Below are 15,207 nucleotides of genomic sequence, written 5' to 3'. Positions count from 1 at the left end.
TACTACAGAGCCCAGTTTTCAGGTGCATCCACAGTTTCAGCTGAAACAGAGCCTCTGGGAACTCTGTTCTTGTGTAAAATAACTGCTGTAAACTGCCAGTACCTGGTTAAACTCTGCCTGGCCTGACAACAGCTATTTTTGTCATTTGCTTTGCTTGTCTCTTCTCATGTATATGATTTTCTACGCTTTTCTTTCCCTTTTTTCCACTACCATCTTCTTCAGACCTCAGGAAAGGGTAGTTCCTTCAAGCCTGTGTCTGCTCTGCCCTTCACTGCAATGCTTGAAATATTCTATTTCAGTGAGTGTGAGGTGAGGGCATCTGTAACAAAATGCCAGTCGCTGCTTCCTGTGTATAAATAGTGTGCCTGCCACTTAATATACACAGTCCTCTGTATTCTTCACACAAAGCAGATGGTTCTGAACTGAAGCTAAAAGTCATTTTGGAAGGTCACATCCTTCCACAACAAGTTACTCTTCACTCAAGTGTCCTGAGCCCACATAGACTTCATACATTTGTACACTGAACTTTCAGGGCTCTGTAAAAATGGACCTGAGTGCATGCTCTGAAAGACCTCTGCTCAGTTCTTGTTAAATCCAGTCTGGATACTCTGGTGATGAGGACAGGCACTTCTGAGCAGAGCTGCTCTCTTTTCAAGAGATGTGAGGAAATTCAGTTTTATGTTAAAGTATTAAAAATTGTTTTGATTGTTTTATCCTTTGATTTTAACAGTACAGGTCGTTCTAGAGTCACGAGGGTTCCAATCTGTAGTCTCTGCGAACAGATTCACAGTGAAGGGACATGAGGATGCCATCCTGTTTGCTTCTTTGCCTCAGCAAAGTCTGGGGTAAGAATCACAGAATCAAGCAGGTTGGAAGAGACCTCCAAGATCATCCAGTCCAACCTAGCACCCAGCCCTAGCCAGTCAACTACACCATGGCACTAAGTGCCCCATCCAGGCTTTTCTTGAACACCTTCAGGGACGGCCACTCCACCACCTCCCTGGGCAGCCCATTCCAATGCCAATCACTCTCTCTGGCAACAACTTCCTCCTAACATCCAGCTTAGACCTCCCCTGGCACAACTTGAGGCTGTGTGCCCTTGTTCTGTTGCTGGTTGCCTGAGAGAAGAGACTGACCCTCACCTGGCTACAACCTCCCTTCAGGTGGTTGTAGGCATCCATGTTCCCTGTAGCCAGAGCACTCCTTTTGGGCCTTTTTCTGCTTCTGACACATACGTGAGAACATCCATGCACCAGAACCAAAACACAGATGCAGGCAAACCACAGCACTTCTGTTGCTACTTTCATGACAGATGAACCACACCACTCCTGACACTATGCCCAGCCTGATGCACAGTGCAGCCTCCCCTAAGAGCTGATAGAACTACTCACGCTGGCTTGCACCTTGCTATAACAAATTTATAGACAGACTCATGCTGGCTTGCACCTTGCTATAACGAATTTATAGTCAAACAGAAGCTTGGACTCCCATGATCATAGAACGGGTGTTGCTCGTGCCTGTTCTTCACCACAGGTGGCGTCGACATCATCTCACCACTGGAACCTGTGCAGGAATCTTTCCAGCTGCACTAAGTGGTTTGGCCTTTCTGTTTATAGCTCCTCTGAGAACCAGAAGGAAAAAGCTTGGCAAAATTAACTCTTTGATGTTTTCCCCACATCCCCACTAAGCATTGTTAGACATGATTTTCATGTGAAATACTCTGTTACGTGACTTGGCACTGACTTAGTTCTCTGCCTGTTAAAAGAACACCACTTCTCCCTCTCTGTTTGAGACCGGATGCTTCTGAACTTGTTTCCCTGTGCTTGGCTACCACCACTGGACAACAAAGAAAGAAATGTTGCTAGAATCACAGTGGGTCTTCCCTGTGCAGCAGGAGAAAAGAGGTGTTAATTGTGGCCGCAGAGTAGACTGCTATTAGGCTGGTTTCATAACCACGCTATCAGGATCTACGTTACTGGAGGCAGAGGGGGAATAGAACTGCAGGGAAGTGGTCTCACCTGAGAGTTCATCTGGCAGAAGCTTCTCAAGTTCAGAAAGAATATTTTTTAAAAACACAGTAAGAACAGAACTGATGTTGGAAAGGAAATCTGCCAGGAAGGAAGGTGGGGTTATTTCACACTTCTATTCACCAAGCCGAGAGAGAAAAGAAAGCAAATGTTAAAAGGGTTGTGGTTTTCCTGTTAGGAGAACCTGTTTTACCTTCCTGTGTACAAGATATAAAGGGACTCTCTAAATTACTCAGTTCTACCGTCAAGCCTAAAGCTGCAACCCCCCAAAATCAGCATAAAACCTGTGTGCTGTAACAGTGTGCACTGCTGCTGCTGGAGCTCTGATAATCACACCTCTGGTGCTTTAAGATTCAGCTGTTGACGACTGTGAAGCAGCAGGCACCAGAGCCCTATCTGCTGTACATTTCCTGGTGATCCCTGTGGCACCTAGAACTGCCCAGTGCAGTCTGCTCTCCAGCAACAACCTAGTTCTCTATCAAAAGTAAGGCCCAAAAATGAACAGAGAGAAAGCAACCACAGAGAACAGCTGGGACAAGTTCCCTCTGAAGTGCTGTCATCCCGTACTGTTCCAATTGTGTTCCCCTCCTGAACCAGCTCTAGAGTAACTTCTGCACACTGTGTAAAATGGATTTATGCCCTGATGCAGTGGTTCCCTACTGCTCCTCACACCTGTCCTGTGATGCTAGGGGAGGGTCAAACAAGGCACCTCTGCTCAAATACAGGATGTGTTTTCTGCCTTGAAAGCAGGGGACAGGCTCTGCTGGGAGAAAAATGAAGCAAGCTCTCAGATGATGTCTTCTGTGAACGTCTATGCTGTTAAAGGCCATAGGAACTAGTGATCAGTGCCCTGCTGAAACAGAGTTGCCTTTTCAGCCTCGGTGTGCTGGGTAAATCTGGACAAGTTCACTTTAAAGTATTTTGCCATCTACAGAACAATAATTCTAAACAGTGTGTGAGCTTCAGAGTAACGACCTTCTCCCCTTGCTTTCCCTGTTCCTCTAAGAGCTCTGCTATTCTCCTTCTCCTCCACCAGTTGGAAAAGCAAACACTTAAATATGCATTTCTTACAAGAGCAGCTCAGTTCCGCTGTACTCGAGTAGCAGGAGACTACAGCAAATGCAGGCAGCAGCCAGGGTCGGTGATCCAGAAAACGGTTACCAGCTTTTGAGCCACTAGATGGCAAAACCCACCAGAAGTTGCTGCAGAGTGGCTGCTGCACAAGCTCTCTACCTGTTCCCTCTTCCTCCAGATTCGGAATCAATCCTGTTTCTGCCAGAAATTCATTTTGACAAATTCAATCTCTAAATGTCCAAGGGGGAGTCGTTTAACAAACACACAGAGTAAATCTGTGTCCGAGCCTATTTCCAGTAAGGTATCTGCAGGAGGCTCCACGCTGGAATGCCCAACGGGAAGGCTGGTGGTGCTGTGTCTTTAGCTGGGCTGGTTTAACACTCTTCCACAACTGACATAAAAGTGCCAGAAGTGAGCAATAATAATAATAATTAAAAAAAAAAAAAAAAAAAAAGAAGGCAATTCACAGATTTTCCATTTTGCAGGCACAATTTCTCCCCTCCTCCCCCAGATTTTCTAATCTGGCCACAGAACAGACAAACAAAATCAATTACTACTGCAATGCTAAGCAATGTAATATACTGAGAGGATAAACCACTGATAATAAACTGAGAGGATAAAGTGAGAAAGTGATACACCCTCACACTGGATGCCTTGCAGCAAAGCCTTTATCAAGCCTATTAGAAAGTCAGACCCACCCAGAAGAAACAGGCAATAGCTGCTGTGCACACAGACCAGCACCGACACAGACCAAACTCCCTGCTCCCATCAAACCCTCCACAGCACAGCACTGCAGCCCCTAGCAGCAACGAGGAGTTAATCTGTGGCACTGCTGCTGCAGCCAGCAGATCCCTGCAGCCCAGAAGTCATAAAGGAACACCTGATGGATCCAGGGGTCAGCACCTGATTTATGCATTCTCTCCCACACATAACTTGTCACAATAACGTTTTTGCTGCTCCCTTAAGCCCCATAAGGATGAGGGACCTGATTCACTGATTTTAGAGAGTTATTATAAAAGGAAGGAAGGAAATAGTTTGAGTCTATTTTAATCTACTTATGGACTGGGGCCTTGCCCCAGTCAGCAGCTAGGGAAATGGCTAGGAAAATCTTTCTTGGGAGGAGCAAAAGGCCAGAGCTTTCTGAAAGGGCCATTAGAGACCATGCAGGGGGCAAAGTGGTCACTCTCCAGGTCACAGCCAGATGGTTTATTATAGCAGAAGCCACACCCATCCTTATGGAGAGCCAGCAAAAAGGATAAAGGCTCTGTGTGTGGCTTATGACCATGAACTATTCTGGTAGCTCAGGTGCCTGGAAACCAAAAAAGCAGCAAATTGCTTTTGTCCTTGATATGCACTGAGAAAGTGCTATTTTCCAGTATCCACTACTGCAATTTTGCCAGTCTCTGCATAACCTCAATCACCAACAGCAAAGGAAAAAAAAATCTCTGGGAACAACAGAGCATCACAGCATGCAAACAGTATCTGCCATTTGCAAGTGCCCTCTATTTTTTACTTCCCAGTATTTACCTATTTCAGGCAGGAAGCTGCTGGTACATTCCTCATCTCCTGTTGGAAAAGCCACAAATATATTTAGCTTTTCAAAACAATCCCTTTTAGATAAGAAAGAGCCATGCCTGCTGCTGATATTCAACCTGCCTTCTACTGTCAAGCTTTTAATGAACTTAGCTGGGAGGAACACCGCTTGTTCCCTTTGTGTTGTGAAAATTCAGTCTCACAGCAGTCTCATCGTTTGCAAAATGAACCTTTGAAATTTTAAAGTATTATTAGGATAATACTGGAAAGAAATACTCAGTCTGGCCTCTTTTCCCTGAGCTATCTCAGGAGATTCATCACAAGTAATGTGGCTGAAAGCGTCAAATGGCTCCTCACCCATCTCTCCTGACTGAAAGTTTGTTCCTTGCATTTCTGCATATTTCCATTTGGAAGTGGGTGGCCAGGCACTGAGCACAGGCCCAGCCTTTCCCCTTGCCTGTGCATTTTTCTTAAGCCTGGCAAGGCAGTCTTGCTACTTAGAGAGCAAGCTTTGATTAGGAAACAGGTGTCCAGCCAAAATCAACACAGGGCAATTAGCATCCTGCTTGTGTCTCTCAAGACTCCTGAAACGGCCCAAGAGATACAGGATTTCCCTGTCCATCTGCAGTCACACATGGCTGGGAAGCAATGTGCATCCTCCTCTGGGCTCTTCTATTAGCCAGGCTTCAGCCAGGGAGGCTGCAAGGTCTCCACAGGCTTTTGCTTGGGCTCCTGCCTGGGGTAGAGCAGGACTCTGTGGAGCTTCCATAACTGTTTCCTTGAGGGAACAGCACACTCTGGGGGTTAAAGAAATGTTTTCTAAACTGAAACATGTCCAAATCACACCACACCTTGGCTTCTGCATATACCAGTGCCCTGCCAGCCTGCAATCTTGGAGTTAGAGGAAATTAATAAGGGGAAAATGCCTTTTACAGTCTGCTTGTTCCACTCCCATTACTTCTGTGCTGCTGTTTTTTGGTGCTTCCTTAAAATGGACTCCAGTGCATTGGGCAATCAACCATCAGCCTTTCCTGCCCTCCTACACCTTTACACCGTAGGACAACTGAAGTATGTAGGTCCATCCAGACAGGCATGATACCATCTCTGTTTGCTCATCTCCATGGCATACTTCACAGCCTTGCACCGATGCCTAATTCCACAGCATGGTTTATTCTTGCTGTGCTTCTGGCATGTTAAAACTCCCTGGGAGCCCCAGGCTTTTAAAGGCTCTGTGGGCTCTCTGCACCATTCGTCTTTCAAAGGAGAGCGAGCTGTGCCACACGGGGGTGCTCAGAAGGCATAGTACCGAGGATGCTGCATAGCGGAGCTGCTCCAGCTTCAAGGCTGACTGAGAAGGGAAAAGTTGCTGGTGCTGCATTCAACACAGAGGGTGGAGCTGGTTTCACTCTACCCTTCAGACTAATGTTCCAAAACCCAATTCCCCTTGACTGTCTTTATTGCTCTGTTCACTTGTGTCCATTGGCAAGGGGTGAGAACAGAGAAATGTCTGTTAAGGCTCAGAGTCACAAATAGAGAGGGATTAAAAAAGAGGGTGCACATAAAGAGTGGTGCAATTCTTTGCTTCATGGAGCATTTTATTGCATTTCCTGATGGTAACAGATTGATGCTATTGTGCTTGTTAGCATGGTCAACTTTTATTACCAGACTATTAAGAGTTTTACCTTTATGTGGATCTTTCAAGATTCTGAGGAGAAAGTTTTTTTCTCTAGATTCACAACCCATCCTTTGAGACCTGTACTAACAAAGTGCTCTTGTTTCTGCCTCATAGCACACTGAAGGCAGCATTTGAGAGGCTCAAGCAACGTGAGTACTTACATCTTCCTTCCTGATCTGGGCAAGACAGGCACACAATGTGTGCCCTCTGGGGTCTTTTACCCTCTTCCTTCCTCTACTGCCAACTTTTCCATCCCAGTCCATAGTGTGGGAAGTGGGGGGGTGAGGTGGTGTGTGGAGGCAATGGGAGTTCACCAAGGCTGGGCACTCAATCAGCTCTCTGGTGGCAAAGAAAATGGCTTGTTCCTCAAGTTATTGTTATCTGGATAAAGTCATAAAATACCAGCTCGGCTCCCTCTTCTGCAAACCATTGACATCAAACCAGCATGCTTTCTAACTGTGCCCAAGGCTAAAGGAAACCCTTTCACACACAGCAAATGCAGCGCCAGTAGGACAGAGTACCTGGCGACCAGCACCTGCTGTGGAGATAAAATCTCCCTTTTGAAAAGCACATGGTCAATTAAGGTATCTCTAGAGCCTGGGTGAGGGAGCTCGGTGTTTCTGCTAAAGATGAGCTTCCATTTCAGAGGCACCAGAGCCAACAAATGCAAAGAATGTACCGGCCACTAACAAGCAGCATCAGCCAGGTGCTCTGAAATTCAATCCATCTTTGCTGACCCTTGGAAATTCTCTATAACCATTTTTGTGCAAGGCTGGATGCGACTGGCAAGCATCTCCCCAGAGAAATGGCAGTCCAGCAGTGTAGTGGAGGGAAAGCAGAGAGAGAGGCCGTTGATGGAGGTCATTGCTCCTTCCCTTCCCGTGCACCACAGCATCTGAGCCCCAGCCCAGTGTCTGGGCTAAATGGGGCTATGAGGAAATGCAGCTGGCCCTGCATTTGCCAAGGCTGTCCCTGAGTGGGTGCTGCAATTCTGCAGCAAGCAGTCTTCCCCATGCACTTTGCAAGCCCTGAGAGGACCTGCAACAAAGCCCTACTCAGGCTGGGTGAACCCTCAGCAATGTCAATGCACACAGAAATACAGTGAAGTCCTTTTCAAGGCTGCCTTGTTCATTCCAAGCCAGACAGCATTCACATCCCAGAAATACCTCCTGAAAAATGTGAGCTCATATTTAGGGAGCTTTCCACTGACTATGTATGAATTCTGATTTGATTTAGAAATTGAAAGTGTTGGAAACTCTCATATCCAGCTGGCAGTAATGCTGAAGGACGAACTGAAAGGAGTAGAGGAGTTCCGAGAAAGACAGAAGGAGCAAAGAAACAAGGTGAGGAACTAGAGAACCATTGAAACAGACTGGGTCAGTGGTCCATGCTGATGTCCTGTCTCTAGCCATAGGCTGTGAAAAGGTGGTAAAACGTGCCCAGAGTGCCCTGTTCACTCCATATACTAGATTGTGGAAGAAAATGTCCCTCTGATCCCAGCTGGAAATAGAAGTAGTTCTCTGAACTCACGAAGCAGAGGCTTTAGTCACTTTCACTCTCTCCAGTGTAACTACAGACTATTATTATTCCTGTAAGAACTTAATGCTTTCTTTTCTCCTTTTTAATATCCTTGCTACCTGGGTTTCTTTGGTATGATCCTGCATGATCTCCAACGTGCACTACGTTAAAGGGGTAACACAAGCATTTAAAAATGTAGAAGCAAATGAGTATCACACTGATTGCAACACCAATAAATACTGAATTACAAATATGTGGAATAAGTAGCACCTAGGTGATCCTGTAGAACAAAAAATGGAGCATATTTAAGGCCACTTAGTCCCCTGTGATCTTATTGAGAACTATGTCCCTTGAGAAACTAGCTCTCAACACAACCAGTTTTGCATCTTCTCTGGTTCCATAGGGTTGAAGACAAAGCTCTGTCTCCTGGTGAAAAGAATAAGCCTACAACTCAAGTGGAAACAGAGGGGCCTAGAAAAACTGCTTTGGAGTCTTAGGCAAGATTTTTTCTCCATCTAGTGTGTGGCTGTAAGGAAAGCAACATTAGACATGCTAAACAGTGTCAGCACTTCTGGTAACCTCCCAAACTGCTGTAATTTCACTGTAGCTGCTCTCAGGATTGTGCTATTTAGCCCACAATGAAGCAAGCCTCTGGGTAGCCCTGGGGAGAGCTTTGCTTGAGCAGAGCATACAGATTAAAGGACCAAAAGTCCCACTGAAGAAACTTAGACCCCACCAAGCAGGAGCATATCTCACTGTCACCTAAGGCTGGGCACATCACAACTAAAGCCATAAAAGAAAATTCAGAGCTGTCCTTCCAGTCCTGACCAGATGATGGTATGGAAATAAACCACATTGAGCATAAATTTGCTAGAAGCAATGGAATATAAATTAGACAGGAATTGTTTGTGTTTCAAATGGACCATGACCCTTGAAGACATGGGTAAGACATTGATTTGGGCTGGCAAAGACATGGGATCAAGCTCTTGTACTAGCAAAGGAACTCTGCTAGCACTGCCACTGGGTGTTCTGCTATTTAATCTCCTTAAGGGGAAGAAAAAAAAAAGGTGGGGGAGGGGGAAGACAATGAAGATCTGCATCCTCTCTGCTATTAATGGAAACCACTGAAGCAGAATTATCCTGGCTTATTTTCTTTTTACCTGGCACACTCTCTGCATCACTTAGAAACCTGTCATTTATGAAAGCAGAGTGAAAGTAATTTTTCCCACAGGCATGTGGCTTGTAGAAAGGCCCTGAGGATGGCTTTCCTAATCCTGCCACCAAAAGGGGGAAGAAGAATTCCAAAGTGAGAAATGCTTACTTCTGTGTGCTTCTTACAGTGCAAGGCTGTGATGGAGCGCATGCAAAAGAGCAAGCTGTCCCTGTACAAAAAAACAATGGAGGTAAGCAAGGTTGGTGTGTTTCCCTCCATGCAAAGTGGCTCCACTTTGAGACTGGGTGAAATCTGTGTCACACATACCTATATTAAAGAGAGACCAAGAATATGTGAGTGTGCAAGAGCGTGTGTGTGAAAGAGAGGAGGTGACCCCTGCTATGAGAAGGAAGCTAATCTTCCCTGCTGCACCCACTGAAGTGTCTCCAGAGCAAACACTCAGAAAGTTGAGGTGGAATGAACAATGCCCCTGGCCAAAGAGCATTTTGCTCCTTCTAGGCAAAGATACTTACAGGACCAAATGTAATCTTTCAGTCTGCGTAAATACAGTTTTCAAAACAGTGAGGGAATCTTGTAAACAGAAGGAAGCCTCTCCAAATGGAAAGCTTTCAGGTACAAGGACTGCAGGCAGCTGGTTTTGGTTTCCAATGGGCAGTTGCCTCTAAAGATAAGTAATTACAGACCTGTCAGTGCTACAGCTAGAGTTCTACTAACAATTTCTTATTTAAAGAGGGCTGTTCTAAGTGAATCTCTAAGACAGGGAGGGCTTTTGGTGCAAATAAGGATTTATTCTTCCATGGACTGCTTCAAGACTGTTGCCTATGGGGTGCTGGCTCTGCCTTGATAGCTTGGAGCAATGGGTGAGGCAACACACTGACTTCATTGATCCAGTGCTCCAAGTCACGCTGTAGAAATGACAACCCAGGCCCAGAGGCAGCCTGGGAACGTGGCCTCCTAATTCTGTCTCTACACTGTAGCTCAGCCAGACTTCTGATGCACCAATGGTGCTAGAGTTGCCTATGCAATCATGACCATCCTGGGAGGAGCTGGCTGCAGCTTCTGGGCTGCAGGAAAAGCCCCTGATTTATGCTGCCAGACTCTACTCTCATTTTTCAGTTCTATAATTCTATCTCCTTACAGTGTCATTGGGATTTTTTTCAGCTGCTCAAAGCTGGGCACTGATTTGTCTTCTGGGTTGCAAACCAGAGAATACCTAGAACATCATGCTGGAGACAAGCCAGCCTTAGCCAGCCTTGTTCCTTAACTCAAACCCTCACATTCTCTTCGTTCCAACACAGGCAAAGAAGACCTATGAACAGAAGTGCAAGGAGGCAGATGAGGCTGAGCAGTCCTTTGAACGGACAAGTGCTTCAGGCAACCAAAAGCAAACGGAGAAGGTACCTTAGGTGACAGTGTTATTTAGAGAGAAAACAAGACTTCTTTTAATTTTCAAGGTACATGAGAGTGCAGTTGAACAATCCATTCTGTGAGATGCCAGGGGCTGGATTCCCTCCTAATTAACCCTTTGGAAACAAGGTTAAAACAAAGCCCGTTCCCAAGGAGGTCTTCTTCACCGTCTCCTTTGGTAACCCTGATGTGATTCTGCAATAGGCTCATGATTTTTAAAAACACTGGGAAGGGACTAACTTCCCTAATTAATTTATCCCAGGCTATGATCTAATTGCTCTGTGAATCCTGAAGGGAAGCAGAATGAGATTCTTCTCTGAAATTATTCCTAAAGAAAGGAAGCAAGTCAGAAGTATGTCACGCAGATAGATTTGCCTTTTGGTCATTTACATTAGGGAGGCAAAGTATCTTATATTAAAATGCATATTTTTCCTCAACATTTTTCTCCTTATGCTTAGTTTAATTTCAACTAAATTTACAAACTCCAAAATAAATCAGTGGAAATTAAGGCACTGCAGTCCTTCATTGCCTCATCTTGATACTTGTAGCTGACAATTCACTAACTTTTAATGGGAACATTTTACAGCAGAACAGATGGAGAAAACAAAATAAATGAACTCCCTTTGGCTCGATAAAAATCAGTGCAGTGTAAGCAAAAAGGATCCAGAAAATCATCTCAAGGAGCGGGGAGATGGAGACTCTAAAAACAGCATCAGAATTTCACATGTATTTCCAGCATTCACTAATCTTTGAGGAACAAAACCCTTCAGCTTAGCTGTAAAGAGGGGATGAAATCCTAGACCTGCCGAATTGACACCAGGACATTTAGCGACTTCAATGGCATCAAAACTTGACCCAGCTCCCTTCATGCAGAAGGCTCCCAGGGTGCTTCATTGCCATTGCTTCCACACACATGCCAGCACGTTTGAAATGCACAGAGGCATCTCACAAGCAACATGTCAGCTGTTTAATTCTGCACAGCACTCACAAAGGGTTTGGGCCAGGAAACAAGTAAGAATGAAGCTTACGTTCCCAGCTTACTATATGTTTTCCAGCCAGCTGTGAGGAGGAATACGGCCATAAGAACCCCTACCTGAGCTTTGTCTTGAAGGGCAGAATGGAAGAATGTATTACAGTGATGTCTAGAGCTGTGCATTAATGTGCTGTCATCACCATCTGTGCAGAAAGACCTGGGAGTGCAGAACTGTCAATAATAGCTGCATTTTAATCTGTTAAAAGATACAGCTTTTTTAAAAGAAGAAAAGTTCTAACTAAAGTGAATTTGATTTTAGGCTTTTGACTTAAGGGAAATAGTTTGACATTTGCAAAGTATTTTAAAGGCTGCATCCTTTTAATCCATGTATTACTTGAAGAGCTTGGAAGATGAAGAATTCTAACTGCCATTTATTGCTGCTTAAAAATTTCTATTAGAGAAGTACATCAAACACTTGAGAAACAACTAAGCCAGCAGACACAAGCTTCAGGCTGGATCACACTAGCTCTGAGCTCCTGTGGCAGAGATGTGTGAATGGGAAGATGTAAATTGCCAGATTTCCCTTCAAGGCAGTGGACCTATGGCTGCATCTGTGAACTTCTGGTCTCTTCTCCATAGCATGCATCCAAACAGAAATGTGCATAAAGGCAGGGCAGCCAAGAGGTGTCTGAACGTTTCTGTCTTTCCCCTAGAAGGTGAAAGGGTACAGGAAGCAAAAAGAATGGGGTAGAAGCAAAAAATAGGGTCAGAAATTATTCAGGTCAGAAATTAATCTAGGGTGTTTCTTTTCCTGTTTCAGAGCCAGAACAAAGCCAAACAATGCCGAGATGCAGCAAATGAAGCAGGTGATTCTCTAATTGCCACTGAACTAAGATTTCCCTCATCAGTGATCCACTGGCACACTGACTTTAACAGAGCACCATCCAGATTGCCCAGGCTGGCTCTGTCTGATGTCCAGTTTCCCAAAGTCACCTACCTAAAGGTTAATGAAGGTTAACAGGAATCAGAGAGACACCTCCACCCACTTTCCTCTGCAAAAATGCAAGTCTTCTGCTGTCCTTTAAGAATTTACAGAAGGCCTCCTGCAGGAACTTCATCCAGGAAAGAAAATCTCTTCCTGAAGCAAGTTTGAAGGCACAAAAGAAAGTCACTCAGATTGTTCCTAGCAAAACCAGATTCACGACCCCTAGGCTCTCTGTGCATGAGCATGCTGGCACTCTCCAGCCAGAAACACTGTGTCTAGAAGGACAGGCCAGTACAGCTCTGAACTGTCTCATGACTTCAGGCTTGATAATCACTGCCTATGTAAAGGTTTACACTAAACTACGTGGCTCACCTGGCTGGCTCAGCATGGAAGCAGTCTTCCATGCACTTCACTCTGATTTCCATTATCCCCACTGTAAGATTTATAGATAATCTGCAAACTATGTCCAGAGAGATTTCTTACTCTAGCATCAAGTTACAAAGAAAAAAAACCAGACATCTTTTTGACCCACCAGTGTGAAACTCACATTCTTGTGACACTGTGGCAAACCACTTGCCTCAAGTGTAAAGAAGCACAGCAAACTCCACATAGGAGAAAAAGAGAAAGCCTGTCCCATTTTCTATTCCTAACTACTGGGTTTCTGTTATGTGTGTCTGTGTTTACAGAGAACGTGTACAAACAGAACATTGAGGAGCTGGATAAGGTCAGGACAGAGTGGGAACAGGAACATATCAAAACCTGCGAGGTAAACATTGACTTTTGCAGATATATTTGTGCACTCTATTTTATCCTGCTTGCAGGTATCAGTCTAAGACCAGCGATATTGTCCCAAGGGTTCTGCTGTTGACTTTATGTGAAGTCTCAGTAGATGCCTTTGCAAAAATACTGCAAAAAACAGAGTTGATTTAGACATAGCTGCTGGCTGTCTCCCTTGTGTGTGCTCCCTTTGCTTGTTCAGCTTACGTATGTAAATAGAAAGCAGGGGAAGATGTGCAGAGGTGTGAGAAGTGGAGCAAAAGATGAACTGGTACAACCTTTTTGCAAGCTTGCTGCCAGTCTTCACCCACAATTTAACATAAGGATACGCTAGCTTTAGGGATGATCTTCTATCACAGCCAGGATAAGGTTGTTTCCCAAACAACAGCTTTGTGACATTTCAGTAGCAAATGAACAGAAATGTAGACATTAAAATGCTTTTCTTTTAAACTAAAAAAATCATTTCAGCATTAAATCAAGAAGAATTCAATGAACCTATGAAACATGAACAAGAAAAAGATTCTCTTTAGATTATATTTTGCAAGAGAGTTCCAGAAGGGCTTCTTGTTGCAGTGCAGAAGAGGTTCTCCTCTCCTCTCCTCTCCTCTCCTCTCCTCTCCTCTCCTCTCCTCTCCTCTCCTCTCCTCTCCTCTCCTCTCCTCTCCTCTCCTCTCCTCTCCTCTCCTCTCCTCTCCTCTCCTCTCCTCTCCTCTCCTCTCCTCTCCTCTCCTCTCCTCTCCTCTCCTCTCCTCTCCTCTCCTCTCCTCTCCTCTCCTCTCCTCTCCTCTCCTCTCCTCTCCTCTCCTCTCCTCTCCTCTCCTCTCCTCTCCTCTCCTCTCCTCTCCTCTCCTCTCCTCTCCTCTCCTCTCCTCTCCTCTCCTCTCCTCTCCTCTCCTCTCCTCTCCTCTCCTCTCCTCTCCTCTCCTCTCCTCTCCTCTCCTCTCCTCTCCTCTCCTCTCCTCTCCTCTCCTCTCCTCTCCTCTCCTCTCCTCTCCTCTCCTCTCCTCTCCTCTCCTCTCCTCTCCTCTCCTCTCCTCTCCTCTCCTCTCCTCTCCTCTCCTCTCCTCTCCTCTCCTCTCCTCTCCTCTCCTCTCCTCTCCTCTCCTCTCCTCTCCTCTCCTCTCCTCTCCTCTCCTCTCCTCTCCTCTCCTCTCCTCTCCTCTCCTCTCCTCTCCTCTCCTCTCCTCTCCTCTCCTCTCCTCTCCTCTCCTCTCCTCTCCTCTCCTCTCCTCTCCTCTCCTCTCCTCTCCTCTCCTCTCCTCTCCTCTCCTCTCCTCTCCTCTCCTCTCCTCTCCTCTCCTCTCCTCTCCTCTCCTCTCCTCTCCTCTCCTCTCCTCTCCTCTCCTCTCCTCTCCTCTCCTCTCCTCTCCTCTCCTCTCCTCTCCTCTCCTCTCCTCTCCTCTCCTCTCCTCTCCTCTCCTCTCCTCTCCTCTCCTCTCCTCTCCTCTCCTCTCCTCTCCTCTCCTCTCCTCTCCTCTCCTCTCCTCTCCTCTCCTCTCTCTTTCTTCCCCCCCCCCCCCCTTTTTTTCTTTCTTATTTTCTTCTTGGTTTTAAATTATTTTTTACTCTCACAAGTTCAATGGAGATTAAACCAAATATTTTCTGGCTAAGCTAAAAAAAGTATGTACCACAGCATTCTGAGAGCAATGATGTCTAAGCTACTCAGAAACTTTGATTTACACAGCATTTTATGCTCGCCTGCAAGAATATTTGCCCTCTGTCACAAGAGTAAGCTTTCCACTGAAAGGTGATGGAGGGAAAGTCTCTATTCATATTATGCTGAAGATGGACAAGGAGATATGCACAGCAATTGCAGAGGAACTGGTTGACAACCAAATTAGCCACACATTTGGTCATATTAATCCTTCAAACACATTTGCCCATCTGCTAAAATATGGTTTTGCTATGTTTACTTGTTGCAGGCTTTAGTCCCACAGAAAATAAAACACCAGGAGTAGAGCTTTTCAGGTCTCTGCTTCCTCTAAAATATTCCCTATATGGGAGGATTGGAAAGTCCCATGGCTGGCACATGAGACTTCCCACAGAAATTGTGCCAAGCCTTTA

The 15,207-nt window shown here is 45.4% G+C and overlaps 2 protein-coding genes across 2 annotated transcripts in view; one reads left to right on the top strand and one right to left on the bottom strand.

Moving 5' to 3' along the window:
• The window catches only part of SCAPER (S-phase cyclin A associated protein in the ER), a 243,491-nt gene that overhangs the window by 213,456 nt on the left and 14,828 nt on the right, over window positions 1-15,207 (bottom strand). The gene's annotated exons all lie outside the window — the stretch shown is intronic.
• Window positions 1-15,207, top strand: part of PSTPIP1 (proline-serine-threonine phosphatase interacting protein 1) — a 54,550-nt gene that overhangs the window by 28,845 nt on the left and 10,498 nt on the right. Inside the window, exons 4-9 of the mRNA XM_064157321.1 lie at window positions 6,424-6,458; window positions 7,546-7,652; window positions 9,168-9,230; window positions 10,300-10,398; window positions 12,202-12,247; window positions 13,053-13,132. Coding sequence (XP_064013391.1) covers window positions 6,424-6,458; window positions 7,546-7,652; window positions 9,168-9,230; window positions 10,300-10,398; window positions 12,202-12,247; window positions 13,053-13,132 — 430 coding nt within the window. The remainder of the gene's footprint in view (window positions 1-6,423; window positions 6,459-7,545; window positions 7,653-9,167; window positions 9,231-10,299; window positions 10,399-12,201; window positions 12,248-13,052; window positions 13,133-15,207) is intronic.

The sequence above is a fragment of the Pogoniulus pusillus genome, chromosome 17, assembly GCF_015220805.1.
Source record: "Pogoniulus pusillus isolate bPogPus1 chromosome 17, bPogPus1.pri, whole genome shotgun sequence".
In the NCBI taxonomy this organism is placed as follows: Eukaryota; Metazoa; Chordata; class Aves; order Piciformes; family Lybiidae; genus Pogoniulus; species Pogoniulus pusillus.
This window is presented reverse-complemented; position numbering and strand designations above follow the sequence as displayed.